Genomic DNA, 17,182 nt, shown 5'->3' on the forward strand with positions numbered 1-17,182 from the left:
ATATGTGTGTGCCTGTATTTCTGTGTCTATATGTCAGGTTGGGTGTCAGGCGCCACCTCTTTGGGGACATCTTAGGCCCTCCAAGGTATGGAGGCCTATCTCCCCCTACCACCACTTCCCCTGCCAGTGGCGGACTCCCTCAGACATCGGTGCGTTGGTGGTTCTTTGTGTCCGGGGATGGGCGTCCAGGTACACACCGGCTCACTCCTTGGCGGCCGCTTATCGGGGCCTGGAGCCTGGGGCTTGCTCGGGCCACTTCGGAGGTGGGGTGCCCCCGGCCTCTCGGCCTGGGGCTCGGTCACTCAGGCACGGCTGGCTGCCGGCGGAGCTCACGGGCGCGTCACTGCAACTCCCCCTGACTTCTGCTCCGCGGCTGCTGAGTGAGCCCTCATCTGGGACTCTCCTCAGCTCTTTCTGGGACAGTGGCGCGGCTGCCCCTCTGTTGGTCTTCCTTGGTCTCTTGTGTTCTGGGGGCCTCTGGATGTCTGGAGTTTTGATCTCCTCCATACCTGCTTCATGCCCTGGAGGACGGGGCTGTGGCCCCCCCACACCCTCTAGCAGATCATTACATGAAGGAACCTTTTAAAAAAACAAGCGCGTCCATGCTCACAGGTGTACACACGGGTGATCACACCCACAAACTACACCCTTTTTGGCTCCTACCTCAAAGCATACTTTGTTCTGTTGATCTTATGTGCTGCACAATAATGTTTAATATTTAGTATTTACTGTCATATTCCCATATATCATTGTGATGTTGTTTATTCTATTACTCTTGTTCTCTTCTGCTTGTTTTCTTTTTTCTTTCTCAGCAGGTGACCCAGGTGATTGATATATGCATTTTTTTTTCTTCTTTTTTTTCTTTTTCTGCTCATTCTGTTGATTTTTGGTTTTTGCCCTTCTCCCCCGTCCCTCTTCTCAGCTGTTTCTCTTTCCCTCTTTCTTTCTCCCCTTCTTTCCCCCAGTAAAGTCTGTCCCGTATTCAGTAAGTGAAAATAAAATAAACAATAAAAGGTGAATCAAATGGACCATTATGGCAAGGCTGGGATGGTCAATTTGGTAAAGTAAATCCGTTGGGCATCTTTCTTTGCCTTTAGACAACAATTCTGATGGCAAAAGAGCCAAACGGGACAGGCAAAAAAAAAAAAAGAACCAAACCGTGTTTGGAGCGTAATTAGGCAAGATGGCGGCACACACAGTTGCAGCAGCTCGATGTACCACTGGTCGGTGCGGTGTTTTGTTTTCTTTGTACGTTTTATGTTTTGTTTTGTGCGCGATCAGTCAAGCGAATAACATCTTCAGCAGACATGATCTTCTTAAGATCGGAGTGAGTTACCGTGTGAGCGTGACCATGGAATTTATCCACTCACACAAAATACCAGAGGAAGTAGCGAGGAGACCGGGCGCTCCTTGGATTACTATTCCGGCGGGACGGAGACGCAGACGGCGACGAGAGAAAAGGAGGAAGTGAGGCTGCCGGGCTGGCGTGCTAACCAGGCTAAGGAGGAAGCCTTTTAGACCACCGCTCCCGAGTTTATATCTCTCGAATGTCAGATCCTTGGCGAACAAGATGGACGAACTAAGGCTACAAATAATAACGGACAATCACATCAAAAACTCATGTATTCTTCTGATCACTGAGTCCTGGCTGCATCAGTCCATCCCGGACTCTGCCATTGAGCTAGCAGGCTACACCGCACAGCGCCAGGATAGAACAAACAATTCCGGTAAGAGAAAAGGAGGGGGAATCTGCATATACGTGAATAACAGCTGGTGTATTAATACAGTGATCATAGACCGTCACTGTTCTCCGGACATAGAATATCTGACTGTCAAATGCAGGCCCATCTATCTTCCATGGGAGTTCACTGTTGTGGTAGTAACAACTGTTTACATACCGCCAGATGCAAATACTAACATTCTTTCAGTCTTTCAGCCAGCCAGCCACTCCATCGTTCCTGCTTTGTTCATTCACCCTCCAATAAATCTTCTTCATTTCTGCACTGTGAGTCCAGCGTTTGGGTCATCTCTTCCACGCCTCCACACACAACCTCTGACAGAATGACACGACCCGTGCCAAGAAGACACGCTTTTGACCCAGCGGACTCGGACCTTTACGAGCGGCAGGACGCAGCGCTCTCCGTTTGGGCGGAGAAGCTCAGGTGGAAACAGCGGCTCTTCTCAGAGAGGGAGCACGTCTTTGAGGGGACTCGCCTGGCTCTGGGCGGGCCTCGGAGATGCCGCGGTCCTCCACCTGCTGCCTCACCTGCATCAGAGCATTCGCCGCGGAGAGTGGGCGTCACAGGCCAAGCTTCGGCCGCTCGCTCTCCCGCTGCTCCGCTCCTCGCTCGCCCGCCAGCCGTTTTACTCACCGGACCTTCAACCTCGCCATGGCACAGCGGCTCCGCCTACCACCTCGGCTCAATGGAGGCTCCCGTGCCAGAGGCTCGGCTGTGTACCCCACCTGCTGCCTCTTCCCGGAGAAAGCGGCGCACACGCCGCCATAAAACGGACTACTTTCAGCCACTCCCGATGGTGAGCTCCAGTGACTGTTTTCCACACCCTTCATCTGACTACTCCCTTAAAACGCATAGTACACTCACCTCTGATTCATGGGGAGTCTCCCTCCTAGACGAGGACGTGGACTGGGAAGAGTTTTTCTGCTCTGCTCCTCCAAAGACTGTAAATAGTGGTGGCAGGAAAACCCGAACAGTCTCCAATAAACCTGCCAGTAACACACACACCGTCACTATTTCCACACCCATTATTCAGCCATTTTCCACCAGCACGTCCACACCAGTGCCAGCTCCCAGGAGGAGGGCAGCTGCAACCCGGTCTACCTCCACACCCGCTTCTGTTTCTCAGGTGGGGGTGACTGGTGTCCAGCCACCTTCCGTGCCCGTCCCAGCGCCCAGGCTGAGGGCAGCCAGAACCCAGCCTGACCTCCCTAGAGGCTTGGAAGAGCTAACCGGTTCACCTGCTACGTCACCACTTTATCCACCTCCTGACCCAGCCTTTCACGCCCTCGCACTATCCCTAGTTAGATTAGCTGAACTGTCCCCTGCCCAGGCACCAGCCTTACTAGCTCAAGCCGTAATTTTATCTCCGTCACTAGCTCAATCTGTAGCTCAGCCAGTAGCCACACCAACCTCAGCTCCGTCGTCAGCCTCACCTACTCCTGTTCATCCCTTAGCATCTCCACTCCAGTCAATTCCCTCACCTGCTGTTCAGCTTCCACTCCAGTCAGTTCCCTCACCTGCTGTTCAGCCTTCACTCCAGTCTCCTCCTGCCCTCCAGTCCCCTGTAGTTCAGTCTCCTCCTGCCCTCCAGTTCCCTGTAGTTCAGTCTCCTCCTGCCCTCCAGTCCCCTGTAGTTCAGTCTCCTCCTGCCTTCCAGTCTGTAGCTCAGTCTGCTCCTGTCCAGTCACCTGTAGCTCAGTCTGCTCCTGTCCAGTCAGTCCAGTCTGCTCCTGTCCAGTCAGTCCAGTCTGCTCCTGTCCCCCAGCCTGTCCAGTCTGTCGTTCACTCTTCTGTAGTCCAGCCCGGCCGCTCCTCAGCCAGGGGTTTCCGCACCCGCTGGCCCGGCCGCGCCTCAGCCCGAGGCTTCCGCGCCCGCTGGCCCTGCCTGTCTCCAGCCCGTCTCCAGCCCGAGGCTTCCGCGCCCGCTGGCCCTGCCTGTCTCCAGCCAGAGGCTTCCGCGCCTGCTGGCCCTGCCTGTCTCCAGCCAGAGGCTTCCGCGCCTACTGGCCCTGCCTGTCTCCAGCCAGAGGCCTCAGCTTCGCCTGGTCCGGCCTCGGCTTCGCCTGGTTCGGCCTCGGCTTCGCCTGGTCCGGCCTCGGCTTCGGCTTCGCCTGGTCCTACAGCTGCTCCTCAGTCTCCGCCGGCTCCCGTGCCGCCTTCTGCAGCTGCTCCTCGGCCGCCTTCTCCTCGTCGCCGGCGTGGTCGTCCACCGGACCGGCTCAGTGGCCGCCGTTGCCTTCCGCACGGCCGGCCCCCGGACCGCCGTCGCCTGAGTGGCCGCCGTTGCCTTCCGCACGGCCGGCCCCCGGACCGCCGTCGCCTGAGTGGCCGCCGTTGCCTTCCGCACGGCCGGCCCCCGGACCGCCGTCGCCTGAGTGGCCGCCGTTGCCTTCCGCACGGCCGGCTCCCGGACCGCCGTCGCCTGAGTGGCCGCCGTTGCCTTCCGCACGGCCGGCCCCCGGACCGCCGTCGCCTGAGTGGCCGCCGTTGCCTTCCGCACGGCCGGCCCCCGGACCGCCGTCGCCTGAGTGGCCGCCGTTGCCTTCCGCACGGTCGGCCCCCGGACCGCCGTCGCCTGAGTGGCCACCGTTGCCTTCCGCACGGTCGGCCCCCTGAACTGTGTCCATGTCGCCGCCGTTGCCTTCCGCACAGTCGGCCCCCCGAACTGTGTCCACGTCGCCGCCGTTGCCGTCCGCACGGTTGGCCCCCCGAACTGTCTCGTCTCGGCCGCGGACCACGCGGCCGCCCACCGGAACAGTCTGATCTCGACCGCCGCAGCCGCCCACCGGACCGGCTCAGTGGTCGCTGCTGCCTTCCACGTGGCCGCCCACCTGAACTGTCTCGCCTCGGCCTCGGGCCACGTGGCCGCCCACCTGAACTGTCTCTGTGTGGGCTCCGTCCCTCCGTCCTGGGCCCCCTCCGCCCGCCCTGTTCTGGTTTTTTTTCTTTTGGCCGTCGGGTGCCGGCCTTTGACGGGGGGGGGGGGTACTGTCAGGGTTCCTGGGTCGGTGACCCAGTATTTTCAGTTCACGTTCACTGTTTATCTACTGCCTGTTCCACTTCCTGTTTTATTGTGTTAGCCTTGGTCTGTGTGCATTATATTCAGTCCTCTTCCCATTGGTTCATTATGTTCAGCTGTGTACTCACCGGTCTCTCATTATCATCATTATCACCTGTCTGTGTATTTAAGCCCTCTGTTTCTACCCATTCACTGTCGTGTCATTGATGTTGATGTTATGTCGTCGTCTCCGTCTGTATGTTCAGTTAGTCAGCCAGCCATTCTTTCAGTCTTTCAGCCAGCCAGCCACTCCATCATTCCTGCTTTGTTCATTCACCCTCCAATAAATCTTCTTCATTTCTGCACCGTGAGTCCAGGGTCATCTCTTCCACGCCTCCACACACAACCTCTGACACATGTCTTAATGCTACAAAAAGTAGATGACTCTCATTGCCCCGGTTGTCATTTGTGCCCTTGATGTTGGAATGCTTTTAGACATGTTTTGTTGGATGCGCTAACAAACTGATTGAGTGATTGATAGTTTGAGTGATATATCAACTAGGTTATATGTTGAGTGTCTGTATGGGGCCTTAGGCCTGGATTGCGTGGGTGTATTTACCGTATGAGAATACTGTATTTTATATGTATTTTTATCCTTTATATCCTATCTATTATAGTTTTTAAGTATTTATCTTTCGTGATGTTGCACTGACCGCAGACATTTTTCAATTTCATTGTACTTGTGACAATGACAATAAAGAATATTCTATTCTAAATGGGACAGGCAAACCCCCCCCCCAAAAAAACAATAAAATGTTTCTGATTCATTTAAAATAGGGATGCACCGATACCACTTTTTTGGAAACAAGTACGAGTACTTGCATTTCAGTACTCGCCGATACCAATACCGAGTACTTAATAAAAACATGATTTACATTTGCAGGTAACAGCTTTAGTCCTATAATTTAACAAAAAACAAACAAGGGAGTAGTTTGGAATTAAGAACATTTATTTAAAATGAAAAGCATGTTGTATGCAACATATTACAGAATAAATAATTATAAAAAACAAAATTAAATTTTAAATTTGTTCGTCTGTTTCTCTGTTTAGAAGTCTCACTAGCCCAGTCACAGCTGGGATGACATCAGAGGCTAGTGCGTCGTAGCTGCTCACTTTTTTAGTTAGTTCCTCAAAGGGGGTGAGGATGGCAACAGGCGTCTCCATAAGAGCCCATTGGTGAGCGGTGAGATAGTCAGGGAGTTCATGCTCAGACACCTCCAGCACTCGCTTTGCTCAATGAGGGACTGGAGCTTGTAATACGTGCTGTACCAACGCGTCTGTACGTCCTGCTGCAGTCTCTTTATTGGCTGGTTGAGCTGTCCCTGAATGTCCTCGAGGCGGGAGTAGGCTAAGGGGGAATGTTTAAAATGCCCAACTATTTTCCGTCCCACTGCTATAGCATTATCTATGCTCCTCTGTGCTAATAAACGTGGGTAAAGTCTTTGTACTCGTTGTCGTGTTGGGATTTTAGGGTGCTTGATTAAATTGCTTGTGTTAAATGCGCTACCTTTAGAGCCTCCTCTGGACAGTTTCGCTGAGTACAATTTGCAGTCCGCCTTTTTTTTCGCGTCTTCGTTCACTTTGAAATAGTTCCACACAGCTGATATGTCTCGCCTCGCTTTCTCCCCGCTCTGAGCTGCAGCCGGGGCCTGGGGGCGGGTACTCGGGCCTGGGGGCGGGCACTCGGCGCGGGCACTCGGCGCCTGTGATTAACCCCTTACATGCCGCTCAAACATAGACAGGTATCAGACAGTGGTATCGGTCCTCGGTATCGGGGGACTTTTAACGAGTACGAGTACTTTAGAAAATGTGGTATCGGTGCATCCCTAATTAAAAAAAAAAAAAAAAGTGAAACATCCTTTGTATGTGAGGCCAAGGATGTTCATCCTCTTCAGTTCTAGTGTAGACAATTGGCTGTGCCATGTTTTCATGTCTTTTTTCTTTCCTGTGTCCGCTACTTTGAAACACTTGGGCCGCTCTGCCTGCCACAGTTTCAAACTGGTCATGTGACTGCATGGCCACATCTGATTGGTAAAAAAAAAGTTGCCAGAAACTCCACTGGTGGCATGTTATCTAATGTGTTAAACTAATTATTTTTTTAAATGTAACTAGTTGAATTTTGCAAATGTAGTGGAGTAAAAGTACCATTTCTTCTTCACAAATGTACTCAAGTAAAAGTAAAAAGTATCGTGCAAAAAAGGTACTTTAAAAGTACATTTTTTTTCAAAAACTTACTCAAGTAAATGTAACGGAGTAAATGTAACTCGTTACTACCCACCTCTGTCAGTGAGTTACTGCAACCATGCATAATATCTGGCTCTCTGAGGTCAGCTGATCAGTGCTTGTTGGCTGTCAAAGCTGTGGATCTCACTTCAATTAGACCCACAATCTGTGGTTCGAATGAATAATATACTGATGATGGGATTTCTATTTTTTATAAAGGGATAAAGCTTTATTACATTTAGTAAACGCATGTGAAGAGTGAAAGGATGGTATCAATATGTATCAATATGGATATATTAATAGGGTCATTTTATCCTCTTAACCCTTTAAAACCGGTCGGAGCGGGCACGCTCTGTTTTGCGTAACTATTTTTAAATCTCTGTAGAACCACATAAGCTAGCGCAATAACTTCAAACTGTGATCCACTTACAAAACTGTCTCGTTTTATTGGAACGATCCACATTTGCATCCATTCACGGTACATTTGACATCTGAACACGTTTGTACACATGATGAAAGGACAGATGGTGTTTGTGTGTCCTTCTTAAACTTAGTGTGGATGTTTCATCATGTAGAACTACTTAGAACAAAGTCTTTGGGAACATTTGGAGAACACGTTTAGGAAAGTACCATCCTGGTAGAACATTTTCTTAAAGCAAAGCAGAGCTGCAACATGACTGTGAGGATTCAGAAGAATAAAGTCAGAATACTTTATTATTATGAAGACTAACGTGCACCTTAATGCTGCCGATGAACACACATGTTCTTTGTGAAAGCATGTGTGAGCACAGCTGACGTGCACCAAACTGACCCCACTCGCCCCATTTCTTCATCCACTTCTTGCTCTTGTGCTTGAAATGAGACGCAGCAAAAGTCAGAGGCTCTAAAATCCACACAAAGGGGGCTCGTTAGATCAGGATACTGGATGTGATCCATAGAAAACATGGATAATACACCACTTTATTTGAAGACATCTGTAGCACTGCCTCAGCTCTGGATGTTTCCACAGACTCCTCTGTGCACCTAAAGAAAAGGTCAGCAGCACATGTAGTTGGGACAATTCTTCATTTACAAACAACAGTCGCACAAACTATACTATTATTTTCCTCCAATGACGACTTTTCACTTGCAGAAATGGTCCTGTGTGATTTCCAGGCTGTGATATAAAAACTAGTTCCTAATGGCAGCGACTCACTCAGTAAACATGTGTTTCCTTCACCAACCTCACACACAGATCCAATAAGATCAGGAAGTGGGCAGTATAGTACAATATGTGTTATTTTGTGCTGTACTGCCCAAACTAAAGATCTGCTGAAGTGTTGGAAATGATTCAGATGTTTATTTTGGACGATACAGCAGAAGATCAGACATGAAAGTGGAGATAACACAGAAGACCTGCAGCAAAGGGTCAGAGGTCAGACTGGGCCACTGGATTCAACAATGAGCCAATGATCATCAAGCAGTGACTAAAGCAGAGCCCTGACGTTCTGACATTCATCACACAGTCAGAACAAATGTCTGCTGATGACTTCATCTCATGAAACGACTGATAGATGTCAGTTCATTGATCAGCTGAGCTGCTGATCTTCATCGTCACAGAAACATTCAGCTTGTTTCAATCAGTAAATAACTCCCACTACTCTCAGTTTCCACTTTTCCCACTCAAAATGCTGTGAGAACAATGATCATTGTAGAACTTCACAAACATCACGTGTTGTTTTCCACATGTAAGATCAGCAAACATACAGAAACTTCCTGTTGCCACAAACGGCCTCTGAAATCTCTTCCACGGTTTCTGTCTGAAGTCCACTCTCTGTGTCGGATCCACAGGAAACAACAAGATCTTATTAACATGTTTTTCAATGTGTCTCCTTCCAAAAAGTCCAACCAATGAACAAATGTGTGTATTTGTGGAGGCCGAACAAAAGCATGACACATTTCTCTGTTTCTATAAACTGGAGTCAAACACAAACATGAAGAGTTTCACTGACAGACTCAAAATGCCCCCACAGTGGATCAAAGGGAAATCCTACAGTGTGGCCAGAGAATCTTAACCCTTTAAAGCCGGTCGGAGCGGGCGCGCTCCGTTTTGCGTAACTATTTTTAAATCTCTGGAGAACTGGAACCACATAAGCTAGCGCAATAATTTTTTTGGCATATGAAACCGGAGGAGTTGTACTTACATCTTATGCCATCAGCTTGTCTTAGGTCACGGTTTCCTTCCACATATAGCTTTGCAAAAATTGCATAAAAAGCACTTGCAGCAACAAAAACATAATATTCCAGAAACATGCTTTGCCGATCTGATCAGCTGTTCATAACACTTCCTACGTTGGAATAGATGTCAGCACGAACTATTGCATGTCCGAAATTGGAAGTGATGTCATTTCGCAGAAAATGTAGGTTTTTTTTACATATGGGCCTTGCTTTATAAGCCTACACTGGTGTTTTTAAAACTCATGTTTGACTTCATACTTTTCTGAATAGTTTCTGGGATGCTTAGAACTCAAATTGCATGAGAAGCTCATCTCTAACCAAAAGGTTGCCGGTTCGATCCCCAGCTCTCACTGTCCTGGTGGTTGTGTCCTTGGGCAAGACACTTTACCCTACCGCATACTGGTGTTGGCCAGAGGGGCCGATGGCGCGTTATTGCAGCCTCGCTTCTGTCAGTCTGCCCCAGGGCAGCTGTGGCTACAACTGTGGTTTGCCTGCACCAGTGTGTGAATGTGAGAGTGAATGAATAGTGAAATTGTAATTGCAATCCATTATTATTTTGATGCACATGCTGTTTTTTTTTTTGTTTCAAATTTGCATTCTACTATTTATTTTCTTTTTTCCTGCTGTATATAAAAATTGGTGTATCTCAAAAATAAAACTATGAAGACGCTCAAAAGAAATTTCCTGTTGTTGGAAACTATTTTGTGCAATTTTTTTGTATTTACAGTTTTGAGGGATAAACCTCTTACATTTCTCTAACTATAAATATATGTAAAAAAAACAAAAAAACAACAACGTTTTTTTATTTTTTTGTAGTTTATTGCACTTTTTTTGCAATTTATGTAGTTACTAGAGCAGAGCGATATAACCAAAAGTATTTATCACGATATACATTTGAAAATTTGCGATAACGATATAACTGATGATATAATTGACACTAGACAAAATAATTTACAACTTTATTAGTGTAAAACAAAAAAAAAACAATGTATTTTCACTTAAACAAGCAGCTGTTTTTTTTAATGTGCATTAAAAGTTATATAATATATAATAATATAATAAAAATGTAACAGTGCAAATGCAAATTCCTCGCTGACAGTTTAAACCAAAAGGCATTTCCAGTGGAAACTGGCCGACAGATCCTGAGCATAATCATGTATACTATCTACAAAACTTAAAAAGAGGTTATACACACACAATACGGTAATATTATGTTGAAGCACAGTACGTATCACTCCGCGAGGCTCCTGCCTACGACAGCCGTAATGCTCCGACAATCCATCAAGCGGTGCGGGTTCGTAGCTTAGCAAAGTCATACTAAAACATTTGACAGATTTTCAAGCGCCGTGTACATAAAATCGATTCGATGTCAGTAAACACAACCAGAGTTCATACATAAGGCACACGGGATTATAAGAGGCTCTGTCGATTTTCAGAAAAATCAAAGGATTGATTTGATGTGCTGTATTTTCCAAAAAATACAGTAATAACGACGGCCCGCTAGCATGCTCTACCAAAAATAGTGCTTTGATGTGTACGAAAGCTAAACCAGTTCCACACCACTGAAGTTGCAGCATTTTTACAAACTAATTCTGGTTCATCCGTTTCATTTAACGATCCACTTTCGCCCTTCTCATTCTCCGTCGCCGCCATGCTTTTTCTGCCATTTTCGTATGAAAACAAGGGCACTGCACATGCGTTTTATCCATATTCTATTGCGATATTTCATTTTCTTATCGTTGCCCAACATTATACCGGTATTACTGTGAACGGTATGATATGGCCCAGCCCTAGTAGTTACTATGGACTGAATGCATGCATATTATTAAAATTTGGGCTATAACGGTTGTATTGATATATAGGAACTTGAAATGCTCCCATAAATGTCACGACAGCATGCAAAAATATAAAGATAAGTCACCGCCCTGACCCACTGGTGTCAAGACAACCATCTTACCCTCAACATCGCAGAGGGTAAGATGTCAAAGGAGTTGGAACATTTCCAACTGCCAACCTCTGTATATTTTATTGTTTATTCTGTTTGTGTGTGTGTGTGTGTGTGTGTGTGTGTATACACACACACACGTAGATATACATATTTAGTATACACATTCAGTAATGCACATACACTCTTATGTTGTATATTTATTCATATATTTCTCAGATTTACCCATTCTTATATTTTTCTTCTTCTTATGTTATTGTATTTTTACACACCTCTGTTGCTTGTGCAGCTTACACACAAGAATTTCACTCCCAATTTCACAGTGTACCTGCACACGTGATGTGACAATAAAAGTGATTTGATTTTGATTCGATTTGATAAGCTCTGGTGGACTTGGTTCTATGATAGGTCTTAAAGGGTTAAATAAAATATCTGTTTGTTGCAAACGACATCAAATCAAAACTCATTTGACCTTTTTTCTTTGCAACTGTTACCTTTTTTTCAAACAGGGGCGTACCTACAGGGGGACTGTCTCCCTGCTGTACAGCCCGCAAAGAGGGGGGGGGGGGGGGGGGGTGTCATAGAATGACTAAACAGCTGATACATGAACAAAATGACTCACAAACTTTTTGATTTGGACTTGAAATCAGTTCAATCAGTGTTTTCTTCAAACAGGACACCTGACAAACAACAAATGTGATATTGAACAATATGTCACTTTTAACAATGTCCAGAGTAACTAAAGTTAGAATCAGTGCTGTGCTTGTTTTGGCTCAGCCAAACAGTTAAATGTGCTTCACATCCACGATACAGTACACACATGTAGTCAGTTAGAGCCAAAAAGCCACCTCTGATTACTGAATGACATTCACTTCATCAATGAATGCCAATGAGAACTCTTTGGGCTCTTTACCTTACAATATAACGAGCTTTGAGACTAAACATGTTTGTTTACTGGTGCTGTATGAATAAAGCTGAACACATCTAAAGAAGGTGTTCCTGAAATGTATCTTTATTAGAACAGGACGGATGAATTAGCACAGCCCTCTCAGCACAGGGCTGACAGGATGTTTTTACACCAAACCTCAAGATCAAAGTACATTTACTGGATTTGTTGCTTTTCAAAGACTGTTAAGAGCAAAGTCAGAGTTCCACTAATGTAACCTTATTGTTTTATTGACATATTGGATTTGTATATGGTGTGTTTGGATAAATGATGTATCACACTGTGAGATGTCCTGCAAAACAAACTAACACACTAACTTTGTGTTCTTCAAATACTGAGGAGTTTTTGTTAGGTTACCAGGTTAGCTTGTGTTGGCTTTTTTATATGAGAGAGAAGACAAATATGCTCCAATGATACGTTTTCACACTTTATGATCAAACAGAATTTCAGATGAGTTTTCTACAGCTCCATGGACCTCTCTGGCTCAGAGACAAAGGCTGCCTCACCCAACTCAACTGTGAGAGACAGAATGTGAAAAAAAATCCATGAATTCACATGGTAGGATTTGTAAAGAATTTATCCGTAAATTAGGGTGGAAAATAAGTATTTGGTCACCTCAAACAAGGAAAATCTCTGGCTCTCACAGACCTGTAATGTCTTCTGTAAGACGCTTTTCTGTCCCCCACTCGTTACCTGTATGAATGGCACCTGTTTGAACTCATCATCTGTATAAAAGACACCTGTCCACAGCCTCAAACAGTCAGACTCCAAACTCCGCCATGGCCAAGACCAAAGAGCTCTCGAAGGACACCAGGAAAAGTATTATAGACCTGCACCAGACTGGGAAGAGTGAATCTACAATAGGCAAGCAGCTTGGTGTGAAGAAATCAACTGTGGGAGCAATCATCAGAAAATGGAAGACATACAAGACCACTGATAATCTCCCACGATCTGGGGCTCCATGCAAGATCTCATCCCGTGGGGTCAAAATGATCATGAGAACGGTGAGCAAAGATCCCAGAACCACACGGGGGAACCTGGTGAATGACCTGCAGAGAGCTGGGACCAAAGTAACAAAGGTCACCATCAGTAACACACTTTTTGGTATAAACTCAACTCGTCGTGTTTGGAGGAAGAAGAATACTGAGTTGCATCCCAAGAACACCATACCTACTGTGAAGCATGGGGGTGGAAACATCATGCTATGGGGCTGTTTTTCTGCCAAGGGGACAGGACGACTGATCCGTGTTAAGGACAGAATGAATGGGGCCATGTATCGTGAGATTTTGAGCCAAAACCTCCTTCCATCAGTGAGAACTTTGAAGATGAAACGAGGCTGGGTCTTCCAACATGACAATGATCCAAAACACACCGCCCGGGCAACAAAGGAGTGGCTCCGTAAGAAGCATTTGAAAGTCCTGGAGTGGCCTAGCCAGTCTCCAGACCTCAACCCCATAGAAAATCTGTGGCAGGAGTTGAAAGTCCGTGTTGCTCGGCGACAGCCCCAAAACATCACTGCTCTCGAGAAGATCTGCATGGAGGAATGGGCCAAAATACCAGCTACTGTGTGTGCAAACCTGGTAAAGACCTATAGTAAACGTTTGACCTCTGTTATTGCCAACAAAGGTTATGTTACAAAGTATTGAGTTGTATTTTTGTTATTGACCAAATACTTATTTTCCACCCTGATTTACGAATAAATTCTTTACAAATCCTACCATGTGGATTCATGGATTTTTCTTTCACATTCTGTCTCTCACAGTTGAAGTGTACCTCTGGTGCAAATTACTGACCTCTGTCATCATTTTAGGTGGGGGAACTTGCACAATCGGTGGCTGACTAAATACTTTTTTGCCCCACTGTATATCCTCGCATGAGATTGGCCACCATATTAAGGGATAGGAGCATAGCTGAGCCACTGTGTGAGAGCTGAGCAGCGAAAGGAAATTAAGTGAGGAGCCAGCTCTCACTCAATGGGAGTCAACTCTTCTGATTCACTACAAAGCACTCTCTAAGCACGGCTCTTAAAGCTGATGCTTTCGCACATGACATATTATCGAACGTTACATAGTGTGTCATGGATACTGTTGACTCCAAATCTCCCGACCACTACGTCGATCTGAGACAGCAAGACCAAGACCACGTAAAAGTGAGACCAAGACTGGTCTCGACACATCCAACTCTATCTGTTAGTATCTGAGTGTAGCAGTCGAAATCCGAAACTATACTACGATGCACATCTGTGGGCAACAAAACACAAATATGTGACACAAACCACGAGGCAGCTGTGCAATATAAAATAATGGGGCTACATGAGCCTTAAAGTGTTTAGTAAAGCTCTGTGTTGGACTGGTGCTCATGGCCAGAGTTAAGTTACATCAAGTGTGGCAGAGATTTGTTGCATTTCAGCTGATAATGCTTAGATTGATTCACTCAGTTCAATCTACAGTGGGGCAAAAAAGTATTTAGTCAGCCACCGATTGTGCAAGTTCCCCCACTTAAAATGATGACAGAGGTCAGTAATTTGCACCAGAGGTACACTTCAACTGTGAGAGACAGAATGTGAAAAAAAAATCCATGAATTCACATGGTAGGATTTGTAAAGAATTTATTCGTAAATTAGGGTGGAAAATAAGTATTTGGTCACCTCAAACAAGGAAAATCTCTGGCTCTCACAGACCTGTAACGTCTTCTGTAAGAAGCTTTTCTGTCCCCCACTCGTTACCTGTATGAATGGCACCTGTTTGAACTCATCATCTGTATAAAAGACACCTGTCCACAGCCCCAAACAGTCAGACTCCAAACTCCGCCATGGCCAAGACCAAAGAGCTTTCGAAGGACACCAGGAAAAGTATTGTAGACCTGCACCAGACTGGGAAGAGTGAATCTACAATAGGCAAGCAGCTTGGTGTGAAAAAATCAACTGTGGGAGCAATCATCAGAAAATGGAAGACATACAAGACCACTGATAATCTCCCACAATCTGGGGCTCCACGCAAGATCTCATCCCGTGGGGTCACAATGATCATGAGAACGGTGAGCAAAGATCCCAGAACCACACGGGGGGACCTGGTGAATGACCTGCAGAGAGCTGGGACCAAAGTAACAAAGGTCACCATCAGTAACACACTACAACGGCAGGGAATCAAATCCCGCAGTGCCAGACGTGTTCCGCTGCTGAAGCCAGTGCATGTCCAGGCCCGTCTGAAGTTTGCCAGAGAGCACATGGATGATACAGCAGAGGATTGGGAGAATGTCATGTGGTCAGATGAAACCAAAGTAGAACTTTGTAGTATAAACTCAACTCGTCGTGTTTGGAGGAAGAAGAATACTGAGTTGCATCCCAAGAACACCATACCTACTGTGAAGCATGGGGGTGGAAACATCACTGCTCTCGAGAAGATCTGCATGGAGGAATGGGCCAAAATACCAGCTACTGTGTGTGCAAACCTGGTAAAGACCTATAGTAAACGTTTGACCTCTGTTATTGCCAACAAAGGTTATGTCACAAAGTATTGAGTTGTATTTTTGTTATTGACCAAATACTTATTTTTCACCCTGATTTACGAATAAATTCTTTACAAATCCTACCATGTGGATTCATGGATTTTTTTTTTTTTTCACATTCTGTCTCTCACAGTTGAAGTGTACCTCTGGTGCAAATTACTGACCTCTGTCATCATTTTAAGTGGGGGAACTTGCACAATCGGTGGCTGACTAAATACTTTTTTGCCCCACTGTATATACCAACGTTCTCCTGTCTAGTATAAAGATTGGATAGTGTGCTGTCAGCGTAGGGGATGGAAATCAGCCAAGGTAGCTGTGAAACATCTGTTTCCATCTTGTTGAATTCAGCTATTTAAATGAACAAAGAGCAGCAGGTCAGCTGATCACAGCCTGTACTGAAGCTCACATTAGAAATCATTGTGAGCTGTGATTCTGTTCTCCATGCTGAGCCACTACAAAAGCTCTGAGGGTTTCCCCCAACTTCCAAACCCTTTACCATGTAAACAATAGGAAAGAGTTCTGTTTAAATTCTCTTTCACTGCTTGTGTCCTAGTTGTTCAAGGGAACAACTAGGATTTACATTAGAACAACATTTGGATTTTCATCTAATTATATTATATTATATATACATACAGTTACAATAGGTTACAATTGTCCTACAATGAGCTCCTTACTTTCAGTACATTTCAGAGTCGTTACTTTATATTAGAGTATTTTTCAACACTAATATCTGTACTTCTACTTAAATAAATACTGTGTGTACTTTCACCACCTGTGCTGACAGCTTTGCATTGTTAAGAGGTGTATTTTCTTGTACAAAAGGCACTCTCCAACATGGATATATGAAGAATGTGAAGGAGGAATGGAGAGCTGAACATCCGAGTGTGTGCGTGTGGACAGCCCGACCACCCGACTGTAAATGATTGCTGTAATAGGTGTAGGCTGCTGGGGGATTCCCATGATACACTGGGAGTTTCTTCTTCATCACTATGTGTTAATAGACCTCTCTACACTGAATCATACTTGTGATTAATCAGTCTCTCTTCCACAACATGTCTTTATCCCGTCTTCCTTTTCTCACCCGAACCAGTCGCAGCAGATGGCCTCGCCCCTCCGTGGTTCTGCCAAAGGTTTCTTCCTGTTAAAAGGGAGTTTTTCCTTCCCACTGTCACCAAAGTGTTTGTTCATAGGGGTCATATGATTGTTGGGTTTTTCTCTGTATGTATTATTGTAGGGTCTACCTTAAAATAAAGCGCCTTGAAGCGACTATTGTGATTTGGTGCTATATAATTAAAACTGAATTGAATTGTTGAAAGTAATGTGCTAACAATGGTAGCATTACTGCGTTGAGCCCAACCAGCACTCATTAAAGATCATGTTAGTGTATGAAAATATTACGTCCCATGACAATATTTAGTCTCTATAATTGTGGAGACAAAATTTGAGGAAGAAAAATAAGAAGGCAAAAGATCCTTTCTTATTTTGATATCTGATAGTTTGAGATTCACTAACATAGACATCTACCTGGGTGTAGGCAGCCATTAACA

At 45.6% G+C, this 17,182-nt stretch overlaps 1 protein-coding gene across 1 annotated transcript; it reads left to right on the top strand.

Moving 5' to 3' along the window:
- Nucleotides 1–1,726: 1,726 nt before the first annotated feature.
- On the top strand, nucleotides 1,727–16,833 carry LOC120742803 (proline-rich protein 36-like). Its single transcript, XM_040046243.1, has 2 exons — nucleotides 1,727–3,429; nucleotides 16,613–16,833. Exons 1-2 carry the CDS (start codon nucleotides 2,062–2,064, stop codon nucleotides 16,631–16,633), a joined length of 1,389 nt encoding a protein of 462 aa, XP_039902177.1. The 5' UTR covers nucleotides 1,727–2,061; the 3' UTR covers nucleotides 16,634–16,833.
- Nucleotides 16,834–17,182: the final 349 nt, after the last annotated feature.

This window comes from Simochromis diagramma, unplaced genomic scaffold (assembly GCF_900408965.1).
Source record: "Simochromis diagramma unplaced genomic scaffold, fSimDia1.1 OVJJ01000742.1, whole genome shotgun sequence".
In the NCBI taxonomy this organism is placed as follows: domain Eukaryota; kingdom Metazoa; phylum Chordata; class Actinopteri; order Cichliformes; family Cichlidae; genus Simochromis; species Simochromis diagramma.